Source organism: Rhipicephalus microplus, chromosome 1 (genome assembly GCF_043290135.1).
Source record: "Rhipicephalus microplus isolate Deutch F79 chromosome 1, USDA_Rmic, whole genome shotgun sequence".
Classification (NCBI taxonomy): Eukaryota; Metazoa; Arthropoda; class Arachnida; order Ixodida; family Ixodidae; genus Rhipicephalus; species Rhipicephalus microplus.
The window spans coordinates 62,931,862-62,959,115 of record NC_134700.1 but is presented as its reverse complement, the minus strand read 5'-3'; the positions used below and the strand labels follow the sequence as shown (position 1 = coordinate 62,959,115).

At 45.4% G+C, this 27,254-nt stretch overlaps 1 protein-coding gene across 1 annotated transcript in view; it reads right to left on the bottom strand.

Annotated features, from left to right (window-relative positions):
• Positions 1 to 27,254, bottom strand: part of Vps50 (vacuolar protein sorting 50) — a 243,954-nt gene that overhangs the window by 63,105 nt on the left and 153,595 nt on the right. The window contains exons 20-21 of the mRNA XM_037429998.2: positions 15,743 to 15,853; positions 13,899 to 13,990 (exon numbers count right to left, since the gene is read on the bottom strand). Of these exons, the coding sequence (XP_037285895.1) occupies positions 13,899 to 13,990; positions 15,743 to 15,853 (203 nt within the window). The remainder of the gene's footprint in view (positions 1 to 13,898; positions 13,991 to 15,742; positions 15,854 to 27,254) is intronic.

The window sequence follows — 27,254 nt, the reverse complement described above, 5'->3', positions numbered from 1 at the left end:
ACACACGGTAAGGCTGTTGGTGTACTGGGCGGGCGTCGTCGTAAGTGATGATTCTGTGCCTAGTGATCGAAGTCCGGCGCACCTTAGAGGAAGCAGCGAAGCATGACTTGAATTCAAGCAAGAGTTTCCGCAGTGCTGTCTGGTTTTCTGGTGTGAGGTTAGAATTAATATCGATATTGTTTAGAGACGTATCGGCGGCCTCCACTGCTTCCGACGAGAAGCAGATGGGAATGGTTCCTAATTCATCTGCAAACGCTAACGAAGTGCCACGGAAAAGGTGTCGGTGTTCGTTGCTGAAATTTGTAACGAGCAGTTGAGATCGGCCATCACGTAGCTGTATGATACTCCTAGCCACACAAACACCTTGAGTCAGCAGGTGTTCAAAATTACTTTCTGCAATCGCTTCACCATTTCGCAATCCACAGCATGTGACGTCGACAATAACACTGGCTCTTGGAGGAAGCGTTATACTTTCAGCAGAAACACGAAGAACGTCGGTACGTTGTTGGTCGTCCTGCTTGTCGATTGCTCGGTCGGCTGAGAAGGTGATGCGATTCTCTTGAAGATCAATGACAGCTCCATATTCGTGCAGGAAGTCAACACCAAGAATAACGTCGCGTGAACATTCACGGAGCACAAGGAAACTTCCTACAAAAGTATAACCGCAGACCCGAACTCTACTCGTGCAGGTTCCAAGCGGAGAGACGGTGTGGCCGCCAGCCGTTCGAATCACGGAGCCATGCCAGGGCGTGATTACCTTCTTTAGTTGTCTGGTCATTTTCCCGCTTAGTATCGAATAGTCAGCCCCGGTATCAACTAAAGCACCTACTGCATAGCCATCTATCAGCACCGGTATATCCAGAGAAAGCCGCACATATCGCTCAGTCGAATCTACACCCTTTACTGTTAGCGTCGATCGGAGGTCTAACGCAAGCGACCTAGCGACCTCGCCTCCAAGGGTCGCTTGCGTTAGTTTTCCCGGCGGGGACTGGAGAACCGTGCGCCAGCATGGCGCTGTGGCGAAGATGAAAAGCGCCTCGGCGACGGTGAGCGCGACTGCCGTCCAGAAGGCGGTGGCATGCGCTGTTGAGCCAGGTAGTCCTCAATGTCCCGGGGTCGCTGGCCATACCGAGGAGGCGCTGAATATACTGAAAATCCGCGCAGCCCGAGGCGCCGGTATGGACACTGACGGTACAAATGGTCCGCTTCACCGCAGTGGAAGCACAAAGGTCGGCGATCAGGAGTGCGCCAAACATCAGATTTCCGAGGCGAAGCACGTCTGTCGTCAAGGTAGTGTGCTGGTTGTTCCGCAAGATGCACAGGGCTGGCGTAAACGAGGGGTGGCGGTGTGCGTGTGTTCTCGTAGTACCGTAGAGGCTGCGCCGACTGAAGTGAAACCGTAGGAGGTGCCTGAACAAACAGCGGGGAAGAGGAAGCTGGGCGTTTCAAGGCTTCTGCATAGGTCGGACGGTGGTAGTCAGCCGGGGCGGGTGTGGCGTTATTCAGACTCACAGGGTCACGAAGGGCATGATGCAGCTCGTCCTTGACGATGCTTGCAATGGAACTCACCGTAGGTAGTGGTGGTGTGGCAGCCTTTTGCAGCTCCTCGCGTACTATGGAGCGGATAAGGTCGCGCAGACACTCGGTGTTGCTCCCAATATTCGTTAGAACTTGAGCAGTGGACGTGTTCACTTGCCGCTCATACAGGGTGGATCGATGCTGAAGCATCTTTTCCATCGTGACAGCTTCAGACAAAAACTCGGCGACCGTGTTCGGAGGGCTCCGTACAAGACCAGCGAAAAGCTGCTCTTTAACTCCCCGCATCAGGTGACGCACCTTCTTTTCTTCTGTCATACTCTGATCGGCTCGTCGGAACAGGCGCGTCATATCTTCCACATAGGTCATGACAGTTTCATTGGGCATCTGGATGCGGGCCTGGATCGCTCGTTCCGCTCGTTCATGGCGATCAGCACTTCTGTAAGTATCCAACAGCCGGCGGCGGAATTCGGGCCACGATGTCATCTGTTCTTCGTGATTCATGTACCAGGTACGTGCTCCATCCTCTAAATAGAAGTACACACGTCGTAGTTTGGCCGTGTCGTTCCAGTCGTTCAAAGCAGCCACGCGTTCCAAGTCGACCAACCAGTCCTCGACGTCTTCGAGCTCGGTGCCATAAAACGGTGTCGGAACCTGTGGACTTTCGAGGGTGTACCGAGTCACCGAGGGGTTTTCCGTACCTGTTAAAGTGGTTTGAACGGACGTGCTCATCATACTGGGGTGAACTGTAGGGTCAGCTTCAGGTGGCAATACCCTGATCCTGCGGCTTGTCCGATGAACGGGAGTGTTGACTCACATTGGGCTTGTGGTGCCGCTTCCAGGAGGGGTCTGAAACATCCGTGAGGGGCTACCCAGCACCTCCACCAATTGTCACGTCGCTCCAGGGGGTGTCGACAAGATTTACTGACGTCTGAGCAACAGGGCTCTAACCAAGCGCGTCGGTTGGGCTTGTTTGCCAGAGCGAGGGCCCACGTGCACTTCTTTCTTTTCTGTGGTGTGGGCCTTCACCTTGGCATACGACCCACTACTAGAAAGAGGTGGCAATATACATTAGGTTGACGATGAAGAGTTGGGAGTACGTCCGTGCGCCCTATCTTTTTCTACAAAAGTTCACAACACGGAGGAAGGAAAGGTAAGGAGAGGCCCTGACGTCACTCGTTGTGAAGCTGCGATGAAGCCGGAAGTCGGCCATACTGACTGGGCGAATTCTCCTCTCTTGTTTACATATGAATGCGAAGCAGAAGGCGCGACTCCCTCTCTGTCTCAAAAAGCACGTGGCCTGCGCGCTGGTGCTATCCAAAACCAACGGAACGGATTTCAACACGCTGTCTTGCCGCGATACGGTTCACGAAATCTCTGCGTATGGCTGTTGTACTCTTGCACTGCCGGCGTTTACGATAAACACGGTAAGTTGCGCGTTAAGATTTTTTTTAATTTGATGTGCTCTTTGTGAAAATAAAGATAATATTTCAGACATTGCCGTGCGATGAACCAGGCACCGAAATTTGTACAGCTTTTTTCAGATCACTTTTTCCCCCATTTGCACTTCTCTTTAGGCTTTATGAAATTTTCGGTCAGGCTGTGGGCTAGACACAGTGATAAAAAAAGAAAAAAATGTCTTCCCTGCAATAAACCCAGAGGTCCGTAATTATGCCAGTAAAGTCGGCGTCGGTGGAGCTTGTGTGCGTTAACAGCCCGTTGAGTTTGCGCCAGCCTCTTAGTTTTCGCCCCTCTTTTGTCCGACACGCACTGGTTCCTACAAATATCCCAAAGGGCATGATATCATTAGGATGAAAGCAGCGAAGACCACCCAAAAGTGCGTGGGAACACGTCTCCAGTGTGATTCATGCGCACTAGTAGCTACGGAGAACGGAGACCAGGATCATGTTAGGACGAAAAGTGGGAAAGTTAGCCGAAGGAATGCGTGAGAAAAGGTCAACATCACTTGGTCAACATCGGTTTTGTCAGCTTCTGAATGCACAAGCACGCACATCTAGTGAGGTGCACCTAGTTACCTTGTGCAGGTGCGTGTAGACATTTTAACGAGTTTTGCTACAATACAGACAATATTGCGGAGAGCGAGACAATATTGCGAAGAGGGAGCATCTTAAGTGAAGCAGAACAGGAACTTTAATGCGCAGAAGCATGTGGTAACTGTACAGGAACATGAAAAGCAAGATTAGATTACAGTCTTAATAAGGGCCTGTGGACCACAAATGCATCGTCCGTTGTCATAAGAAGCAACACCGCATAACTGTTACTAGCCTGCAAGGCATTCATTGAACGAATTCTTGAGCACAGTCGTTATCTATTATGATGGCTTTTCAGCATAATTCTGACGGACGCTGCAAATTCAATGTACGTATACGCGCGCTCGTTCCGTGGTTTCTAGTTCAGACACCTGGTTACAACCACCACCGGAGGAAGATCGCATAGCTAGCAATGCGGCACAAAGAATGGATGCTGTCGAACACCTGCAGTACGCCACGATGGAGTGCGAGGCCTATAAAAACGCGCACACCGCCACTGGACCGCCTGAATGGTGCCGCACTGCACTACATCAATAATAACAAAACGCCGCCATTGTGCCCAGTGAATATGGCCGCGCGTGACGTAATTTCCGCCACATTTCTTACGCCCTGCGCCGGCTGGGCATGCCCTCTCCTCACCTTTCCTTCCTCCGTGATTCACAAGCTGATCATCCCTCCGCAGCCATCTTGGATTGCACAGCGCGCCATCTATAGGCCGTGGGCATTGCGAATATATTGCAAATATACTTGTTTCTTTCTTCCGTGTATTTGTAATCCCCGTGACAAATCGGTGGAGCTGCTGGGTAATGAAGCACTATACAATGGAGCTTTGCAGTAGTTGTCAAATCGGAGTTTCCATGACGGAACATGAGACTGATCCCACGGCCACTTCTCCATTGGCCTCGGCAACGCCTGCGCCATCAACGACAATGCCTGCGCCGGCCCCAACCCCACACACATATGTGCTGATGCATCCGAAGCACCCAGGAACGTCCTGTGGCACGAACGAAGTTCACATTGACGATTGAATAGCTGAGTATGAACATACCAGTGCGCTCAACCGGTATGACCCGACTCTCATGCTGGCCAATGTGCTGTTTTACTTGAAAGGCACGGCCAAGGTCTGGTACGAGAATAGACCTCTCCCTGTTTGTAAACAGTGTGACGTCACTGCGGGAACCCCGCCCCCTACACCCTCTCTCGGAGCAGGTGCTGGTTGGCAAGAAAGTTTCTCCGGCGGCATCTTTATGCGTAGCAGAGCTGCGTGTCTGCATTCTTTCGACAGAAATTTCTACATTGCTATGTTCTAAAGTTACAGCTTTTGAAAGAAGGAGATCGCGGAAGGGTCACTGCTCATAGTGTGGGAATTTGCTCGTCTTAGTTTGATGAAGAAACTTTGTTTAGAGTATAATGAGAGATGCGACTAGCATGCAGTGGGCTTCACCACGTAGATGGCAGCCATTAAAAAAAAAAAAAAAATCTGACCTTTTTCCAAAGCGAACGTTTTGAATGTAGACAATACTGGCACTTTGAGAAATATTTGCAAGGCATGGATGTAAAATTGCTGAATTTCCATCGTGGCATGTGCAATGCAGTTTTAAACGAGGTGAAGCATGGTTTTGAGCTGCTGTGCGCAAAGTCATGGATAAGATTCTCATTCATTGCCCAAAAGTCTCATCGGAGATGAATGAAAAAAAAAAACACTTACTTGTTGCCGTGGGTTAGGCTGAGGTTAACATATCCTCGTGAAAATCAAAGTGAAATTCTGCCGCTGCCTTTCTCAAAAACCCAGTCAAAATTCATGTGACGTAAAACCCGGCATCTTAATAATATATAATATTATCTGGCACAGTTAACTTGCTGCATTTGACACCTATAACGTGTTTGCGTACCTATCACTCCTTTAGGCCTAATACACAAACTTCTAACGCGCATTTTCACTTCATAAGGATCGAGCCGTAAAAGTACTCACATAGAAAGGGCAGCGTAAAAACTCGGAAAAAAAAAGAAGGACAGTAGAGACAGTGCGCTGACTAACAACTGAAAATTTAATTGCCATCACCTGTGCATATATGTGTTCCTAAAATGTGATTGAGAGGAGGTTTAGAAGCAAGAAAATAAGGAGGTCTTTTTTTCTTCCAAGTTTTTGCACTGCCCTTTCTATGTGAGCACTATGAACCAACTAGCCCAAACCAAAGTACTTCTCGTAAAAGTACAAAGTAGATAAGAAACCAAAATCTCTGCTGTTTCCATTAACACGTATCAGGTATCCGATATTACAAGTTTATAGTCGTGGTGAAGCATATATGCAGATTCGGCAACGCTACAACATGCTTATAGCTCATGCGTAGTCATGATATCACCAGGATATCATGCACTTTTATTTTTCTGCACGCTGTGCATACGCTGAGATGTACCCACTCACAGATGATCGTGCCGAATATATTTTTACCTTGACTACAATGTCAGATCGTAAAGTTCCATTGACAATCAGTTACTGAAACCGGCCCGCAACGAATGCCAGTGTTTTCGCAAACAGGACGCATCACATTATTCACACTGCACACATTCGCAGTTTTACCGTCCGTAAAGATGAACCAATATTGTCGATGCCTTTCAACGCACACTACACGCCACAGTCACCATCAACACCGCACATTTTCAAAGACGATGCCGCTGTTCCTCGCACAGGCCGCCATGTGTGTTCGCTTCTCCGAAATAAACAGCCAGCCAGCGTTGCGAATATTTCATACACACCTAGATGTTCTCTGACACATTCCACAGCTAATGTTGCCACTGTGAGATGAAGATTAAGCTTTCAAAAAGAAAAAAAAAATGCCCCAAACACCAAGCGACTGCACCCCACTTAGCCACTGGCGGGAGTGTTTTGCCAACCAACGCTTTGCACGTGCACCGGTGACGTCATGCTGTGACGTACCCCGGTAGAGGTCTATTATGAGAAGGAGATCAGTAGTTGGGACACCTTCAAGCAGAAGTTTCACGACTTATTTGGTAGCCCATCGGTCAAAAGGTGGCTGCAAAGAAGGAGCGTTCCATCCATGCTCAGACGTCCACAGAGCCGTATATCTGGTATTAAAAAACATGCTGATTCTACGTCGTAATGTCGACAATGACATGTCAGAGTCTGACAAGGTTGGCCACGTGCTCAAGGGGATAGCGGATGACTTGTGCAACTTGTTAACGTGCCGTAATTGTGCAACCGTCAACGAAATTATAGAGGAATGCCGGCATTTTGAACTGGCAAAAGCAGGCGCATTGCAAGATCATTCACTTGACTGCCGAACACCGCTGCGACATCCTCCTGCTCTTCCCACCAACCGCCACGTCGATTTGCAAGTACCTTAGGTTCACTTGGAGCAGTCGATTGTGCGGGAAGAACTCAGTCATTTGGGCTTCGATGTCTGCACCGTTGTTCAGTCTCGACCAAGTGGCTTTCGTTCAAGGTCGCCACCTCGCCCAAGGTCACTGTCACAGGAACGGTCCTATCAACGCTCTCGCGATCAGGCTGAATGGCGAACTGCGGATAATCGGACAATCTGCTTTAACTGCCGCCACATAAGTCGTGTCGCACGGTATTGTCACAGCCATTGGTCTTTACCCGAACCCAGTATAGACCTGCTCGCCGTGCAGCATCTTCCTTGGAAATGCAGCATCTTCCTTGGAAGAGACCGCGGCGGCCACCGCAAATCACTCCGCTAATTAAGCGAGCAGTTCGGTGGACCCTTTGAAGTATGCTGTCTTGAGCTTGGGACCCCTCAACCAGCGGCACACACACGACGAGGAAGAGCCCCGCTGGCGCCACCTTGGACTGCAGAGTCACGCCTCAATATTGGACGTTCACGTGAGCCGTGCATGCTTATCCCCCTCACCAGGTGGGTGTGATCTGTGATTGGACAGAACCATATGCACGTGTTCCCTGATGTAGGGATCTGGGGAGCACATACCCTTTATAATGAGCCACCAGGTTCATTTGAAGGAGTGCCATGTAGAGGAACGCCAGATTCGAGAGCTCGCCATGTAAGAAAGAGCTCGTCATGTACGAGAGCTCACCTTGTATATAATGTAAATAAACCCTCTTCAAGTCCCTCTTCCTCCTGCCTCGACAACTTAATCCCAGACCTTCGGTGCCTGCAAACCCTGGTCGCAACACTACATAGTGTCTCCATTAGTGGATGTGCTCTAGGCCCGAAATGTTGCTGTGCTGCATATCATCGTGACTATCGTCGACAACTACGTTCAGCTTCCTCTCCTCAACTTTAGTAATTTGACCCAAGTTCTCCCGAAAGGCATTTCGTTAGCCCAAATTTCCCCACTTGATACAAGTAACATTGTGGCATTAGACCCTGAAGACTGCTCGTCCCTTATTGCAGCCAGCCGAGCAAATGCACCTACGAACGAAATCACGATGACGATTGCTCCTGATCATCTGCCCTGTCAGGCTGCGCGACTCCACCTCGTTCCGACAACCTACAGAGATATTTTCGACTTCGACAACCGCCCTTTAGGTCAAATGTCCTTCGTACATCACCAAAACATACCGGCGATGCCAATCCTGTTAGACAGCGATCATGCCGCGTTTCCCAGTCTGAGGGCTCTTATAAAGTCCATGGGCGTCACTTGTTGTTTTAGTCAAAAAGAAAGATGGCAGCTTGAGATTTTGCACTGACTACCGTGCCTTGAACAAGATAGCCCACAAAGACGTATATCTGCTGCCACGAATCGACGACACCCTTGACTGTCTTCATGGCGCGCGATACTTCTCATTTATAGATGTGCGTTCGGGACACTGGCAAATTTCTGTCGATGACTTAGACAAAGAAAAGCAGCCTTCCACACCAGACGGACTTCATCAGTTCAAGCTTATGCCTTGTGGGCTGTGCAACGCTATGGCAATGTTCGAACGCATGATGGACTCTCACCTTCGTAGTTATAAATGGTCCATGCGCCTTTGCTACTTCGACGATGCTATTTTTTTTCCCCCAACATTTGAAAGCCACCTAACTCATTTGTCGACCATTCTACCTGTTTTTTGTCGAACGGGACTCTAGCTGAACTTGAAAAAGTGCAATTTTGGCCGACAAAAAATCACAGTCCTAGGTGATTGTGTAAGTGCTGCTGGCATCCAACCGGACTCTGACAAGATTCGCGCTGTCAGGAACTTTCCTCTGGCTTTTTGCTACTAAAGATGTTCGAAGTATTGTGGGCTTATGCTCGTACTTCCCGACGTTTTATACGTAATTTTGTTACCATTGCACTCACTCACTGACCATCTCAAAAAGCGCATGCCCTTCTTACGGGACCAAGACCAAGCAGCTTGGTTTTCCACACTGATCAACTTGCTCACTTCACCAATACTGACCCACTTCGACCCGTCCGCAATGACTGAACTTCTCACAGACACCAGTGCTCACAGTATCAGCGTCGTCTTTGCTCAACACCAGGTAGCCAAGCCGCCTTCTCTCCACATCTGAGCGAAAATATTTGATCACGGAGTGCGAGTGTCTTGCATTGGTCTGGGCTGTAGAGAAATTTCGCCCCTACTTGTATGGCCGTGACTTCTCAGTTATTAACGGCCATTAGGCTCTGTGTTCGTTCTCGTCGCTCGGGGACCCAACTGCTCACCCACGTCATTGGGCTCTATGTTTCCAGGAGTATAACTTCGACATAATTTATAACTCTGGCAGGTTGCACCAAGATGCCGATTGTCTTGTATTATCCGGCGGGCCCTGCTAGCCTCACTGTTCATGAGAGCAATGCTTGTGTGCTTGCCATATTTGATTTGCGCGACATCGACAAAGAGAAGCCTCGCGACGCAACCCTTAAGACGGTCATTGAGCAAGTATCTTCAGGACATTCCGACCCTTTTCTCCATCAATATGTCCTTTGCAACGACGTTCTGTATCGCCACAACATAAATCCCGATGGCCCAGAACTTTTGTTAGTTATTCCCCGACACCTGCGTGTAACCACTCTTCAACATCTGCATGACGCTCCGCCGACGAGACGACTGAGTCTTTCACGCACCTATCACCACATGCATCAACAGTTATTTTGGCCTGGCCTGTATAGATTTGTGTGCCATTATGCCGCTGCTTGCAAGTGCTGCCAACGTCGCAAACGCCCTGCTCTCCGTCCGGCTGGCCTGCTCCAACCTATTGACATTGTCGACCTCGACTTGCTCGGACCTTTCTCGACGACTGTGGCAGGCAACAAATGGATAGCTGTCGCAACTGAATAAGCGACCAGATACGCTATAACTAGCGCCTTGCCAACTAGCTGTGCTACAGACGTCGCAGACTTTCTACTGAATGGCATCATTCTGCGGCATGGGGCTCTGCGCCAGCTTCTGATGAATCGTGGCCGCTGCTTCCTCGCAAAGGTTATCGACCAAATCCCCCGTAGCTGTTCTACCGAATGTCACCTTACTGCCTACCATACCCAGGCCAACGGTCTCACGGAGCGTCTCAACCGAACTCTTACGGACATATTGTCCATGTACGTCTCTGCTGACCACCATGAGTGGGACGCAAGGCTTTCCTACGATACATTTGTGTATAATTCGTCAAGGCATGACACCGCCGGCTACTCTCCGTTCCTTCTTCTGTACAACCGCAACACTGCGTCGCCATTCGACACACTCCTTCCTTCTGATACTATCCAATCAACGATGTATGCTCAGGACGTTGCTTCTCGAGCCCGCGTTGCCAAATCGTGCACACTGGGCTCTGTGTTTCTCAGGCCTCACAAAAAGTCCGCTACAATGACTAGCACCGAGACTTCGATTACCCTCCTGACTCTCTTGTCCTACTTTGGACGCCGTATCGACGTGAAGGCTTGTGCAAGAAGCTCCTCCCATGATACTGAGGGCCCTACAAAGTTCTCCGCAAGGTCACTGACGTTGACTACATCTTCACTCCCGTTAAACCACGCCCATCTTCTGCTACACCACCTACTGATGTTGTTCATGTATCGCGCCTAAAATGCTACTGTACTGCTAGTCCTGACTGACTTAGGGGTGTTGCGACGGGGCTTCGTCCGCCTGGGGTGATGTTAAGAGGCAGTGGGCATGGCTACACCGTCGTAGACGAATTGACAAAAAAGAAGTGGACTTGCCGCGCGAGATACTGGCAGCCCTGGGGTGTCACCCCTACCTGTAAATATTGCAAATATACTCATTTCTCTCTTTCGTGCATTTGTAATCCTCGTGACAATATACAGCAAAAATTTCATTTGCCTAGGCTACAGATTAATACAACTTCTTTTTCAAATCCCATCTCCTCTTGCGCCAAGTGCAAAAGAAAACTTATACTTTACAGGTCGGCACACCGTTAGAGCAATTAAAATCGCCCACCAATGAAGGACTCGTGATGTAAGCATTCACCAAAGTTGCCTTTAGCAGGCAATACACCAGCACTTTACAAACTTTGCACCTGCACCGCAAACGCTCGCAACAATACTTTCTGCTGTGCTCCTTTCACATACGGATAAAACTCAACTAAACAATACCTCCTTTTACCAAGTTCCAATGTAGTGAAGAAACTTTAATTCCCAAACAAGTACAATGCTGTCAAACCTAAATATTACTAAGGTAACTTGGCTACCAAACCCAATGTAACGAAGTCTTTCTTAGGCAGATGAGTAATATTTCCTTTAATTTTTAACACACACCACTAGTTCTTCAACAGTCTCTTCAAATGTTATTTTGTTATAACTAGGAGTGTGTGAATATTAAAAATTTAAAATATTTGCTTAATAGCACTTGCTATTCAATTTTATTTACACTAGAATTTTTACTATTTGAACTATTCAAACTTATCAAACTTATCAAAGACAAATGCGGTCATCGTCCAATTAAAAGTGACCCCTTCAGACTTGTATTATGCTTCACCTAATAAAATTTTTGTTTTATGGGAAAGCTGCCTTTCAGCTTGTACAGTCACAAATGTATTGACTCAAAAAAAAAACAAAAAAAAAACACTGGTTCCGACATGAAGATGATAGATGTGAAAGAGGTGGGACTCAATGCTGTTTTTGGACTTGAATTTAGGGCAGGAAATCCGAAAAATCGGGCGTCAAAGATTTTTACCTTTTTTTTGATTGTATAAACTTGTCAATCTAACTAAACAATTCAAGCATGGTTGTCACTTTGTTAAATCGTGTTTAAACTATTTCGGGTGCAAAGCTAATTCATATGTTTAGGTGAGAGTCTAAATCAAATATTTTTGAAATATTTATCAATATTATTCTAATACTTCAAAGCGATATAGCGGAGAGACAATGCAGAGACAATATCCAGAATGAGGCAATGCAAGAGGCCGAATTGTATTTATGTACATGGCTTGGCTCAACCAATGTGTTGCCGACAACACTTACTACGTGAAAGGTCACGATACTATTCCTCAGTCTCTCCTCTTTTAAAATTCTCTAGATGCCCAACTGATATGGCGAACAAGAATGTGCTCTTTTTAAGTCCGGAGTATGCCTTGCAGATGTCAACATACCAGAACATTGAAAATTCTGGATGTAAAATTTTCGGCGTTCAATTTTTCAGACTTTATGCCTGAATATCAGGGCCCAAAGATCATTGAGCTCCCACCACATCTATCATCTCCATGTTGGAACCAGCATTTTCTTGGGTCAATATAATTGCGACCGTAGTGCAGCCTGAAAAGCAGCTTTGCCGCCATATGGTTACAGAATGAGGTGAAGCATTTGAAAATCAGAAGGGGCTTGTTCTAATCTGACATTGACTGTATTTTTCTTCAACCATTCAACCATAGCAAAACTTGTCAGGCAGCTTTGCCACAGCACGATACTATAATGCAGTGAAGAATGTTAAAACTTTGAATAGGACACTTCTAAACAGACGATGACTGTATTTGTCTAAAAAATTTGACCGAAGCGGAGCTTTAACTACAACTTTGCCGCAATTCAATACTGTGATGAGGTGAAGCATACTAAAAATCTGAAGGGGCCATTTTTAATTGGATGTTGGACGTGGGCTGTAAGTTCAAATAGTTTGAATAGCAAAATTTCAGGGCAAATCAAATCGAATAGCGAACACTATCGTGAAAATATTGAAATTTCGAATATTCACACATTCCTACTTTAGGCTATACTTTTCTGACTACTACTTGCATTTTAATGCAATATTTCCTACAAATAGAATAATTCTCATGAAGTGTTTGATTGTCACGCATTGCTGTGTAGTGTAAAGCAGCCGCACGTGATCTGGGCATCAGTGCTGGAGTAAACATGCCCGTCTTGTGGGTGTGTATTTGTACTGGCATCACTTAGTAAGCCTCTCTTTTGTTTCGTTGGTGTGTCATGCCATTGAAATGTAGCACGATTGATCCAGAGAACGTACAATCTCGACAATACGAACACTGCTGAAAAAAAATTCAGTCCAATATGAATTTGTGAAATTCCCCGGTCAATTTTCATTTTGTATAGTTGGCCAAAATTTGGATGTTTCGAACATTTTTTCATGTTTCAATGGATTACAGGAACTTGGGTGCCAAGCAACTTCCAACAGGGACGTGCTCCGGAAGCACATGCAGCCAGCGCACATGGAGTCGATGATACTGCTCTTACAGTTTGCCAAAACTGCTGTAAAAAAAGCCTGTGGTCACTTTCAACATGATCATGTATTGTGACAAAGAAGTTGGAAGTACACATGCATCCGACCCTCACTGAGTTGAAGCAATGCTGCTTGCCGCAGACGCTGCTGACCACAACATGGTGGGTCTGATCATAGCAATGCCAACAATTTGAAGGCACGCGAGTGTGCCTTCACAGTTTTGCCTACAATCATCTTGAAGTGACATGAAAGGTGGAAGGCCAGCTGCACCATTTGTTTGTCTGTTCAGCACTCTTCTCGTTGCTCTAACAGTCTGAAGTCTTAATGTTGCAAAATTTGCACTGAATTTATAGCAGCCATGATGGCCATCCCATTAGAATAACACCAACACTTGAACCTTTTACATACTCTAAAATTAATAGGTTTCAAAATCCAGTGTATTAAATAGCTCTAACCTTGTTATAACAAGGTCACATCTGCCACAAAAATTCTTCATTATATCAAAAAATTCATTATATATAAACAATTGTTTATAACACTGCATCTATGGCAAAGATATTGGTCAATTATTTTATTATAACCAATTATTCATTATATAAGAATATTTTAAATCGTGCTTTGAGCGTATGCTTCAAAAACAGTCATATCACACTGAGCCACCAAGGAGTGCAGTCAGCGATTTGCATTCTGTACCGTATGCTAGCACTCACAGGGACTCTGCAGCGACAACACGAGGTGCCAGGCCAAAAAGATTTTCCGGGCTGGTAAGGTCCACCAGTGTAGACAGCTGTGGAACCTGGATCTGGAAATTATTCACGCATTGTAGCAATGGCACAGATTACTCACTGGTCAGAAGAGAAAGCTTAATATTACTTCAAGTTCAATTGATGGCTGAGAATGACACACTGTGTATTAATACTACTTGCCTAGAAAAATACGTAAAAAAAAAGCAAGAGAGTAATTAGCAGTGATCAGAACACTGTGACAAACTATCGGCCCTCAATTTAGAGCCTTCACCAATAAATTCATGAACTTCCCCTACCTGCTTTGCATGCACTTGATAATTTAGACCATGTTTTAAAAGACCCATACAATGCGTGCATAGATGATGGCATTGATTTCCTAACACCTGACATTTTTTTGTATGCCACATGTACTAATGAAATATTTACCTTCATGCGAATAGTACTTCATGTGTTCACCAGAATTCCTTAGATCCTTAAATGCACACCTCAGCATGGGTAATGTACCTGTATATTTGATGCATTTGTCGAGCACGTAAAAAATATAGTTAATACATATCAATGCTCATTTGAGGGCATGCCCTTGGCAAACCTCTTAAGATGGCATCGCAACTGCTTCAGCAGTAAAGGCGGCATGATGTTTCTGATTTCACATGTTGCTACGGTTGGATGCAATGTTATAAAAGAGAGAAAATAACCCAAGCTAATGTTGTCATAATGGTACTAAGTCTATGTTTAAAATTCTGTTCTTTTAAAGGTAGATTAATTATGTAAATGCCAAGTTATTTTTTGTTACTAGTAAAAATTTGCCCTCTCCAAAAGACACTGTCATGTCATTAAATGTAGCTATACAGAAAGGCATCAATGACTGAGTGGCATTCATGAGGCACAAGTCTAGAGGAATGTTAAAACCCCTTTCATAACATACTACTAAAGAAATTAAAAGGTTTTCAAAAGACTAAAAAGCATACTTTTAAATTTCAAAGGTTTTGAATGACTTGTACACACACTTGACATGTCGGTCAAGCGGGTGCTAAAAAAAAAAATGCCCCGTATCTGCATGTTACACTGCAAATGTTCTCGAAAGTCAATAGTCTTGCATCTGGAGAGAATGAACAAAACGTTTATTTGATGTTCTGTGCAAGAAAATCGGTCAATGATATTCTGGAGGCGCTGCGTTAAGAGTGCCACGAGCGTGCAGTGGAGGCGAACGAGTGCATCAAGTCAAGTCACACGTGAGACATGAGCGCTGTCTGGTAGTTATCTTGGAAACGAAGTGCGCATGCCCTGTGCGCCGTCTCGGAGGTAATAAGGTATAGAACGCAAGGCGACGGGTAGGTGCCACCACCCGTGTTGTCTTAGCAAAGCGTTGGAAACACTTCCCTTTTCGTGCAAGCGTTGCAAGGTCAGCGCAACGTGATAAACGCTACGGTCCTTAGAATTACTTATGTATGCCTTTTCTAGTAAGAGACACACATACAGAATATTGACGTGTTGCTATGGTGCCTCAGATATGTGCAATAATTGCTTTTTAATTGTAAACAGTAACAATTGTGCAGTGCGAGGGGTCATTTTTTTAAATCAGAAAACTCACTGACACACGATGCCTGTGTTTGTGGTGAGAGGTGGTAGGAGAGCAGAGCGAGAGGAAGGAGATGCACACACGCAGTAAAGATGGTCACACTGCACACTGTATTGAAATCAACTATAAGATGCTTCGCATCTGATAAAGGCACATGAAGAAACCTAGTAGTGGGAGTGGATGTAAGCAATGTGATATCATAGGTTAACCCCCTTATGGGGGGACCCACCTTAGAGCTGGGCTCTTGCCCTTCACCATCAGGGCTCTCACAGAGGTCCTCACGGATCTTCTGAAGTGCCTTCTGAGCCTTGATGCTGAGACAGTTCTCCCGGAAGTCACTCTGCATCAGCGAACTCACCATGTCATAAATTTAACACACCAGGCGCCACCTTTCCGATTCACAGGCAAAGATTGTACGTCTCTACATTATAACAAAGGGCCTACACAAGCCTGTCTCCTTCCCATTTATTTTTGCAAGCATCTGGTTATTTTGGCTTCAGTGTGCATCATTCCCTCGAGATGGTATTTCGTCTAATACTGAGATACTTGTGCAACTCACACCAACATGCATAGATCAGATGAAAACATCATGCTATAAGCATGAATGGCAGCCGTTCAAACTTTTTCTTCTTAATTTAAAGCATTCCTAATAAACCACATTAAGAACAGTGCATACTACTAGAAGACTTTGCACTTGGTCATGATTAGCAGTAAATCGTACAGTTGATTGCTATTTTTCTGTCATGTCATTAAAATGTTTTGTTTTGCTGAATTGTCATCTCAGTCTGGGAGCTTTTCACAGAAAAAATGTTCGTAGCTGCTCTAGACCAGTGCTACCTTGAGCACTCGAGAGCCCCTCTGCACAGCATTGTGCAGAAAAACATAAACACTTCTGAAAGTGGACAGTCACAAGGAAAGACCGCACATACCCTAGTCATATAAACAAAATAATCTTGTTTCTTTTTCTGTAATTCATAAGGAAAGACCACACATACCCTAGTCATATAAACAAAATAATCTTGTTTCTTTTTCTGTAATTTCCTTCGAGAAGATTATTGCCTGTCCATGATGCGTTTACTTTGTTTACGACATAAGCAGCAAGCATACTAATATGGAGCACATGCAAGTTGCTCAACACCACAAGCTCGGCATATAGAGCTACCAGTGAAATCCAATGCACACATCCAAATCGTGAAAACTAAGAAGAGACCTACTTCTCTAACCTCTTATGCATTAGAAGCACATTATTTCCAAGCACATAAAAAAACTGAGCCACAAGTTACAATAGCACGCAAAACGCTAGAAGAACACATGACATGAGGAAGTACACAGGACAGTCGCTGAACTAGGAACTGTTGGATTTATTGTGTGGAAAGGAATAATTACGTGTAGTCCACGCATTGTCACATTACAGACACTTGTCACTTTTTCCGAGCAGGCTAAATTTGCGATCATGAAGACAGACAAATAAGATGGAAATGCAGACATTGTGGTTGATTCTAATGTGAAAAGCCTCTACAATTTCACATGATCTTTTATCAACATGCCTCAAGATGACATATGCGCTATGAAACAATGGTTTGTAAGCATGGAAGCAACAATGCGATGACATATGTGAAGTAGGAGTGCTTTTTAATGTGTTGTTGTGCTAGTGTAGTTTCCCATGCAGATTCAGTACTTCAACACCGCTAAGCAAATTCATGCATGAAATATGTATTAACCTTAAGACAGGCATCCACCTTGATTTCTCAGATAGATTTCTAGCCTTCTCGACAATTATCAATATGCGTCACCTAACAGAGCACTTGCATTTTAAAAGGCACATGGCAGAGCTGCCTTCTGGAGTACAACATGCCCAGCTCACTTACTGTCTTAATTCTTATAAATGATTTGTTTCGTACACGCCCTGCAATAGACATGTCTATGCTGAAAACTGCATATTATGTAGGTCAAAAGAAGTTTTGCTTAATGACCATTTACACCTTCAAAAAAAATTTTTTCCTGATTGTAGCTGTTGGTGTGCTACATGGCAAATGACACTTAACATCTGTAAAACTATTATGACATTTGCTAATAAAACGATACCATCCGTTTTTCTTACAAAACTAAACCCTTTCAGAGCATGATTGAGTATAAATACACTTGTATACGTTGCACTACGTCTCATTCTAAACACATAGCTTTCATAACCTAAAAGGCTACGAAAATATTTATTATTATTATGTTGGTTTTAATAGTGCAAGGGCCATGCTTGAACAAAGAGCACCATGGAAATTGATAAAAGAGTAACAATGGTCGGTGTTTTACGATGGTATGTAGGGATGTGGGCTATGACAATGTTATGTGGCAGTATGGGGGGCCTAAAATTCTGCACCCCAAAGCAGGTAATACACAGGTATTAAAATCATCAGAGTGACAAAACGTTTGCAGTGAGGATGAATGACAAGTGGCCATGGTAATGAAATTATAGAAGGATGACAACAGCACAAATGCCTCATCAACAGCCCTTGTGTCCAACGGCCGCCAGACAGATGCTTCTTTAATGTAGTTACTGCAGCAGCAACCTCCATTCAGAGTTCGTGCAATGGGTTGCCTGGAAAGATGATCTAAAAACTATTTGCATCCCTTAAAATTGCCAACAATGATTTGTACCTAACAAGCAGTTCTCTACCTATGAATATAGATGGAGGCAATGGTATTTAATGTCTGCGGGGAAGTAGAAAGTGTTCATGTTTATTAGCATCCAATTACTTGCATTCAATTAAAATACGAAGTGCACTTAGTGAGTACCGCATCTGTCACACACAAGTGAATAACCACGAGAAAGGAGGCAAGAATGTGTGCTTTGTATGTGTCCTATTTGTAGCCTGGTAAGTGTTACTTGAGTGTGGCATGACATTGATACTAGTGACCAAGTTTCAAGGCTCGGTTGGAAAACATGTTTATTTCATGTTTGATTATCCTATAAATGCTGCCAATAAGCCCTGAGCTTTTGTTTTAGAAGGTGTTTCAGTTCAAGTGCAGCAACAGCTATGGAGCCTTTTGCAACAGCACTGTCATGAGCGAGGCGGCTAGTTGGTCCGCCAACACATTTCCTCCGATCTCGCGGTGTTCTGGTGCCGAGCACACCCCAACATGTTGTTTAAACGTGTAGCTGGTGCATAAAAAAAGTAAAACAAAAAAAAGACATGAATGATTTTTATGTTTTTTCAAGATTTTCAAAGCTTTTATGATGCTCAGAGAGTCTGTGTATATTACTGGACATTTCAATTTAAAATTTTTAATGTGTTTAGGGGCCACAAGTATCGCGAAGGCTTCTACTGTCAATATATTTGAATTAAAATTCAGAATACTGAAATCCAAAAAAGATGAACCAAAAGCAGCATAGAACACACTAGCATGAGACTCTGATGCATCCGTCAAGAATTCAGGGCAGTTGTATTTATGCGGCAGTTTGAAAAAGTGTGTGTGTATATGAGCATAATTTATATGGGTATAGCGCACCACGACAAGGACACAAAAAGAGACGCACACACACACAGTGCTAAGTTGCAACTAATGTTTTATTTGCGATCACACATGCTATTCATACAATAACAGTAGACTGATAAAACCTGGAAAATATCATGTTAAGACATAGCACAGCTCATGCATGCGTCATTGCCCATTGCGACAATCTGCACATGCCAATGTCAAAGTTAAGATTCTAGATGCTTCTTTTCTTTAGCTGACAAGGCTATGGAAGCCACACTCACACATTTTTCTTTCATTTTGTCAATTTCAAAGGCTTCAACGATTTCTCGCGTAGTTCTGTCACGAGCCATAAAGAAAACATGCTAAGGGCGTGTGCTTCGTTACTTCTACAAAGAATGCATCACAGTTTATGAGCTACCACTGCCACGGCAAGAGACATGGTGTATCGGGTATGTGTGCCGATTGTATCGGCGGGAATGCACGTCAGTGATACGCAGTCTGTTCAAGTGCGTTCCCCGCTGCCTTTATAAGCTGAGCCCCAATAAACACCGTTGTATTTCTTGCACCGACCATGCTGCTGTCAGCGTCGCCCATATGCTCATGGCACTAGCCATACATGGTGTCAGAAGCGGCCGCTTGACCCCAGAGGAAACCGTCCTCGCGTCTGCTACTTCATGGATCTCCTGAAAACTCCGGAGCCATTGCAGCTGTCCGGTAATGTCACGAAAAGCTGGAAGCGGTTTAAGCAGAAATTCGAATTATTTTTGCAGGCAACGGCGGCAGCGGAACAGCCGAAAACAGAAGCATTGAATGCAGCGCTACTTCTGAGCATTGCCGGCGACGACGCGTTGGACGTCTTCAACAACTTCCAGTTCGGGCCGAATGAGGACAAGAACGACTACAGCACCGTGATGAGCAAGTTTGATGCCTGTACTGTTGCGCTGAAGTTAGCAATGAAGTGCACGAGAGATATGTATTCCGTTCAAGAAAGCAGGTGGAAGGGGAACGATTTGAAAGATTTGTTCGTGACTTGAAAAAGCAAGCAGACCAGTGTAACTTGAGCATATTGCAGAACTCGATGATAAGAGACCAAATTGTATTCGGCACGCACAATCCTAGACTACGCGAAAAAATGCTATGGGACAACCAGTTGACATTGCAAAAAGCAAAGGAAATATGCAGGGCAGCGGAAACAGTAGCAAAGCAAAACGAAGTGTGGCGAAAAAGCGAAGACAGGGTGGACGTGGTCTCTAGGTGCCCGTCAACCCCAAAGGAAGGAAAACAGGTGAAAGAACAACATCGCTGTCGCCGGTGCAACTGCTGGCACAAACCAAAACAGTGCCCAGCATTTAGAAGGAAATGTCGATTGTGTCATCAGCCTAACCACTTCGGAAGTTGCTGTTTCGTCAGCTGTAGTAAGTGAAGTTGGCAAACGACAAGAAGAGGACTTTGATATCCTCGAGATTGCAACAGCAAGATGCAGAGGGATTGGATGGTTAAGGCTGAAGTTAGCAACTGCAAAATAAAATTCAAAGTTGACACCGGATCACAAGCAAGCTTGTTTCCTATGTCAATTTACCGAAAACTGCACAGAGCAGGCAAATAGAAACCGACGAACTCTGTACTGCGGGCATATACCGGTGGTACCATATCTTGTTTTGGAACGTGTACGCACGAGGTGAAACTTGTGAATGCTACAGCTATCGTCACATTTTTCATTGTGAAAAATGGTCGGCAGGCTTTGCTCGGACTCGAAGCAAGTGAAGCCCTGGGACAAGTCAAGCGTAATGTTTGCCTCGTTGATAAGACTGCAAGGGACGAACTTTTCAACAGATTTAAACATGTGTTTGAAGGGCTTCGTTGTTTGCAACAGGCATACAGCATGGTCCTGAAACATGAAACAGTGCCAGTCATGCAACCAGCTCGTCGGGTTTTGGCGCCTAAAAAAGGAACTTGAAAGAATGGTACGTGCTGGCATCATTGTTAAAACCAACCGACTGGGCCAGCCCTTTAGTTCTGGCAAAGAAGAAAGACTGTTCGCTAAGGGTGTGCATGAACCCCAAAGCTGTCAACAAGTACATAAGACGGCAGCACTTCCCGCTTCCTAAATGGGAAGATTTGGAAGCATGTCTAACCAATGCCACATACTTCAGCTGTCTTGATGCGAACTCGGGCTATCACCAGATACCACTTGACGAACGAACTTCTAAGACCTGCACATTCTTGTCCCCGTTTGGGAGGTACCGCTTTCTCCATTTGCCTTTCGGCATTTCTTCCGCACCAAAATATTTCAGAAAAACATGAGTCAAGTGTTTGACGGCCTACCGGGTGTACTTGTGTACTTTGACGACATCTTAGTATGGGGTTCTAGCAAGCAAGAACACGATGAGTGGTTAATAGCAGTGCTGAAAGCTGCCGAGAAAGCAGGCTTGACTTTCATTGCGCAAAAATGCAGGATAGGGTTGAAAGAAGTGAAGTTGCTCGGTGATGTCATCAGCCAAACAGGCATATCGCCTGACCCGAAACTAATCAAGAGCTTGACGGAAATGCTGACGCCAACGTCTAAAAATGACGTCCAGTGCATGCCGGGGCTGCTTAATTACTTCGTAAAATTCGTGCCCTGGTTGTCCAAGCGAACGATGCTTTCACGCGAGCTTATCAGGTCTCGGTCAGAGTTCCAATGGACAGCGAATCATGCACAAGAGTGGAAACTATTGACGCAAGTTTTGACCACCGCTCCTTTGCTTGCCATGCTTGATCTCCAGAGAGATACCAAGATAAGCTGCGACGCATCGAAAGACGGTATCGGCGCAGCGTTATTGCAAAGTTACAATGATGAATGGCGGCCTGTAGCGTATGCATCTCGGGTCTTAACAGTTGCGAAAAAAAAACTACGTGCAAATTCAAAAAGAAGCCCTGGCGATATGTTTTGGCTGTGAGAAGTTTCACGAATTCATGTACAGACGAACAGTGCAGATCAAAACGGACCACAAGCCGCTGGTAGCTATCGCACGAAAAGAAATTGCAGACATGCTGCCGCGGGTGTAAAGATTTTTTTTTGAGATTGCAAAGATATGACTTTGTGTTGCAGTACATTCCCGTAAAGCAGCTTGTTCTCGCCGACATGCTGTCACAGGCAACAGTGGATCCTAGACACGACAAAGTTGACTCCAACAATGACGCCGAGGTTTATGCGGCGGGGTCCTTGGGCTACATAGTGACGCCGAAAAAACGCAGCGGCTGCTACAGTTGGAAACATCTCAAGATAGCCACCTCCAGTCTGTAATGACAAGTTTGGCAAGTGGGCAACCGGTAACAGGTAAACTCAAGCCATTTTCAAAAGAACTGTCTGTCGTTATTGGAGTGATCTTTAAGGGTCCTAAATTTTTAATACCACAGAGTATGCGTCAGTGCATGCTGAAGAGAGTTCATGCTGGTCACCTTGGGCTGCAGAAGTGTAAAGAGAGGGCTCGAATGGCGACATCACAGCACTGGTTGACAGCTGCGCAACGTGCGGAAAATACGCATACGGGCAGCCACAGGAACCGCTACTAATGCGAAAAGTACCCAAATGTGCCTGGTACAGGGTCGGAGTTGATATATTTTATTATGCTAGAACGTCGTACGTTGTTGCCTACGACGCCTTTTCAAATTTTCCCGTGGTCGAAAAGCTCGAAGACACAACCACGGCAACCACGATCACCGCTTTTAGCGCTATGTTCGCCCGGTATGGGGCACCAGTAGAAGGTTGTACAGATAACGGGACCCCAGTTTTATAGCCACGAATTTACCAGCTTTGCTAAGAGGTACGACTTTAAGCGTGTAACCTCAGGCCCCCGTTACGCACAGTCGAACGGCTTGGCGGTGGAGGGTGTGCAAATCGTAAAGCAAATCCTGACAAAAACTGTAGAAGCAAAGGAAGACTTCTGGCTGGGTCTCCTAGCCTATTGATCAGCACCCCTAAAAGGCGGGTTTCTCCGGGTGAACTTCTGCAACGAAGGAGACTTCGTTCTAACCTGCCCGACTTTCGCAGGGTGTCCCGGACAAATGTGACGAAGCACCGCCAAGACAAAGCTGGCAAGCCTTTGGGAGTACTACAGAAGGGCTCAACTGTCCGGCTTCAGGATGCTGCTGGCTGGTCACAAAGGGGGAAGGTGGTCACAGAAACTACTCCATGGTCCTACCTGGTAAAAACTCTGGATCGTCGCATGCTGCGACGAAATCGCTGACATCTCTTCAGGACAAAGGAATGGTGTAGCAGTGACAATGATGGCTACGAGAGTCCCACAAATATAGACTCTCATTCACCGGGTCTTACCGCAGCCTCAGAATTAATTGCTCAAGCAGGTGAAGCGACATCTCCAGAACCACTCGAGGGAACAACACTACTAGCCAGCAATGATGGTTCTTTGCCGGGCATCTCGTCGCTGCCAGCTCCCAGAAGGTCGACGCGTGCCACCCGTTCCCCACAGAGACTGCGTTATGACGAACACTTTAATCAAGTGCCACAAGCTGTGGCGAATGTTTCTTAATTCAAGTGTTTCTTTTGTTTTGTGCCACGAGAGAGGATGTATCGGGCACGTGTGCTGATTGTATCAGCGCGAATGCGCATCAGTGATGCGCAGTCTGTTCAAGTGCGTTCGCCGGTGCCTTTATAAGCTGAGCCCCAATAAACACCATTGTCTTTCTTGCACTGACCATGCTGCTGTTAGCTTCGTCCATATGCTCATGGCACTAGCCATACAACGTGCAGCAGTAGCCATCAGACGGAGTTGAAGAAGTGGCAAAACCGTTTTCTCAGCAAGGCTCCTCACATGAAGTGGGTAGGCCTTTTGAAACGAAGGCTGGTTATCAAAGAGTTTAGAACTGGATAAGTCATTGATTGTTGCATGTGAAGGGTGTTCTTTTACTCCGTCCGCTCTTAAATAATACATAAACGACATGCAAGTTCTCTGCAGGTGCAATGACCACTCATTCAATTGAACTCGGAGGCTTTCCATAGGACTACTGTGAAAAACACCTGTAGAAACACGGATGCTCAAATGGTGGACCAAGTTGAAAATTTTCAAAGAACGTGGTGTCACAGACTGGTATATTATTGCCCCATAATCTAGGCGCGTCTATATAAGGCTTTTATCGAGATTGATCAAACAATCTCGGTCACTCCCCCACGCAGTGCATGAGAGTACTTTTATATTTTCATTGTTTTTATAGTATTGTTTTTATTATACTTGATGTAGGATAGAAATGTGAGTTTACAGTTCAAAATTAGACCTAAAAATTTATGCTCTGCCTCAACAGGTAACCGCTGGCGATGCAAGTCCATTTTGGGATTTGGAGGGAAGCTTCTCTTTCTAGAAAAGAGTAAACATCTGCTCTTTTCTGGCCTGAGCCCGCTTCTGTCGGCCCACTTTGATCATACATAGCTGAACATGCCGCTCACACACTGCAAGATTACATTACTTGAACCCTACATGGACATGATCCTACTACGCAGAATAGAATGTATTATGTGGGATGGAGAGTCGTAGTGAATTCATTTTTATAACAAAAAGGGTGCAACTCAGGACACCAGCCTGCGCTGAATAAATGGCCTGGACAATACTTTTCGAACACAAACTTGGAATGTTCACTCGGATAAATATCTTTTTATAATCTGCCACATGTTACCATAGATACCAATGTATGACAGATCACTGAGGACGCAGTAATGTCATGTGGTGTCATATGCTTTTTCCATGTCGAGAAACACACAATGATAAAATTGTTTGTGGATAACCACATCGTGGATGTACGTATGCTTCAATGCGTATAAGATGGTCACTAGTAGACCGCCCCTCTCTGAAACCACACTGATAAGGATCAAGCAGTTTGTTGGTTCTTAGAAAATGCATGCATTTCGTTTATTATTATTATTTTTTCGAACACCTTGTGCAAGCAGCTTGTAAGAGCTATTGGACTGTAGCTTGTAATGAAGAGGGGTCTTTGCCTGAGTTTAAAATAGGGACAACAATAGTGTCTTTCCTCGTGAACGGCAGGTACACAGCAGCCCAGATAGTGTTAAACAGAGCAAGTAAAGTGATCTCTGTGTCATCGTGAAGGTGCTTGAGCACATCATACATAATTCTGTCGGGTCTCTATGCTGTGCTGTGGCAGACATTCAAGGCCGCCCTAAGCTCGGCAATATTAAATGGAGTGTTATATCGTTCGTTTGTTTTAGACATACAGTCAAGTGTTCTGTCATTTCTTAATATTTTACGAAAAATTTTGAGTAGTGTGCAAAACTGAAAACCCGCACAAAGTGCTCGCCAAGGGCGTTGACCTGGTCCTCCAGTGTGTTTTCTTGACGCGCCAAAGGCAGGGGATGTGCTTGCTGCCCCTTCAGACTTCTGAGGCCACTCTAGACTTTCTTCTCATGGGTGTAGGAGTTTATGTCAGAAAGGAACTTGACCCAACTCTCCCTTCTTGCCTGATGTCGTGTTCACCTACCCAGTAAATTCAGTTTTTTAATTCCATGAGGTTTTCCAGCATTCGAATATTGGCGAAGGATACCCCAGGCTTTAGTTTGCTTTTTACGTGCATTCTTACAGTCCTCGTTCCAGCGGGGAACAGGTGTTTTACACGAGTGACCATTTGTTTGCAGGATAAACTTTTCAGCAGCATCAAGAATAAAAGCCCTGAAAAACGCAGCTGCATCCTGAATGTTACGACTTGTAATAAAATCACGAGATAAAAGTGTTTATTCTTTAAATTTCTCCCAGTCAGTGGATGCTATTTTCATTTGGGGATTATGAGGAGGGAATTATTTGTGCAGCGTTGCAAAGTTTGGGATAGCAGAAAAGTGGTCACTACCATACAGACTCTTGATCACATTCCATTCTAACTTGGTGAAAGGAGAGAGAGAGAGCCAAGTATATCGATCAATATGAGTTATGATGGACGCTGTAATAGGTGCGCTATTTTTTATTAAAGAGGCATGCTCTGGAACAAGGTAGGAATTGTCCTAGCAGACGGCCTCTCACATCGCAGTGGGTGCGCCCCCACAGACTGCTGTCAGCACTGAAATCACCAAAAACATTGTAGGGTGCCGGGAGCTGATCAGTGAGGTGATGAAAATTTGTTCTTAAGTATATAGTCTGGTTGTATGTATAGTGAGCCCACAGTGACTAGTTTGTCATAAAGAATGTTGCATACTGACACTTCTTCCAGAGCCATCTCAATCATAAGAGATTGGCAAGGCACAAATTTTTCTACTAGTGTATTGCACTGCCCGTTTCCTATTCTCACTTTTTTTCATTATATTTTCACCGGCAAAGCCTGTCAGGAATGCTCAGCGAAAACTGCACCTCACTGTTCGTGAGGGCTTGCGATCATTGTAGGCTGTTCCGTCACGATTGCCCGCAAAACGCCAACACTTGAGCTTATTCTAGAGCTTGCGGGATGACCAGTGATAAGGCTGGAATATTCAACGGCACATGTATCAATGCCAATGAGCTTCACCATTTGACAGTTGATTGATGGCTGATGCTCAGTTCACTGCTATCAGTGCCAGTGGGCAATCGGACTGTCCATTTACTGGCCACAAGTTTTGCCAAATAAACAGTTTCTTCTGAACATCGAGTCTGCTCCGAACGCCCACGTCACGACCCCGTGACACTATTATACCTACACCACCAGACAAAGCAGTTGCCTCATCCCGGTCCTTGCAAAGCATAGCATATTATCGCAGAAAGTTTGTTTGTGATGACTTCAAATGTGCCTCTTGGATGCACAGCACCTTGGGACTGTATTTAAATAACAGTTCTGTAACATCATTAGGATTGTGGAGAAGACCCCTAACATTATATTGCACTATTTGTGTAGCCATTTTAAGTGTGTTTTTGTGCTGTGCATCTAAATAGACAACTTTAGCTTAGACAGCCTTTTCGAACCCCCTAATGGACGGTTTTTCTTTTTTGACGGGCTCCATATCCATAGAGCCACTCCAATCTTCGCCTTGTGTCCGTCATCTCGGCAAAGATGCCGGATGCTTTCTCGCAATGTCCGCGAACAGGTGTGAGTCTTAGGGCTCTCTGCCTAACCAGATGGCCCGGGAACTGCAGACCCAGAGGCCTCCATGCTCATTGGCGGCAGAGCAGCGTGGGCTGCTTCCGCTGTAGGTGTGGATGATGTTGCGGGGGTAGAGGTTGCTCGCGCACCAACGCGCCTGAACAGCGCAGCTGCAAAATGTTGTGGCATCACCCCCACACGTGCCACATCGGCATAAG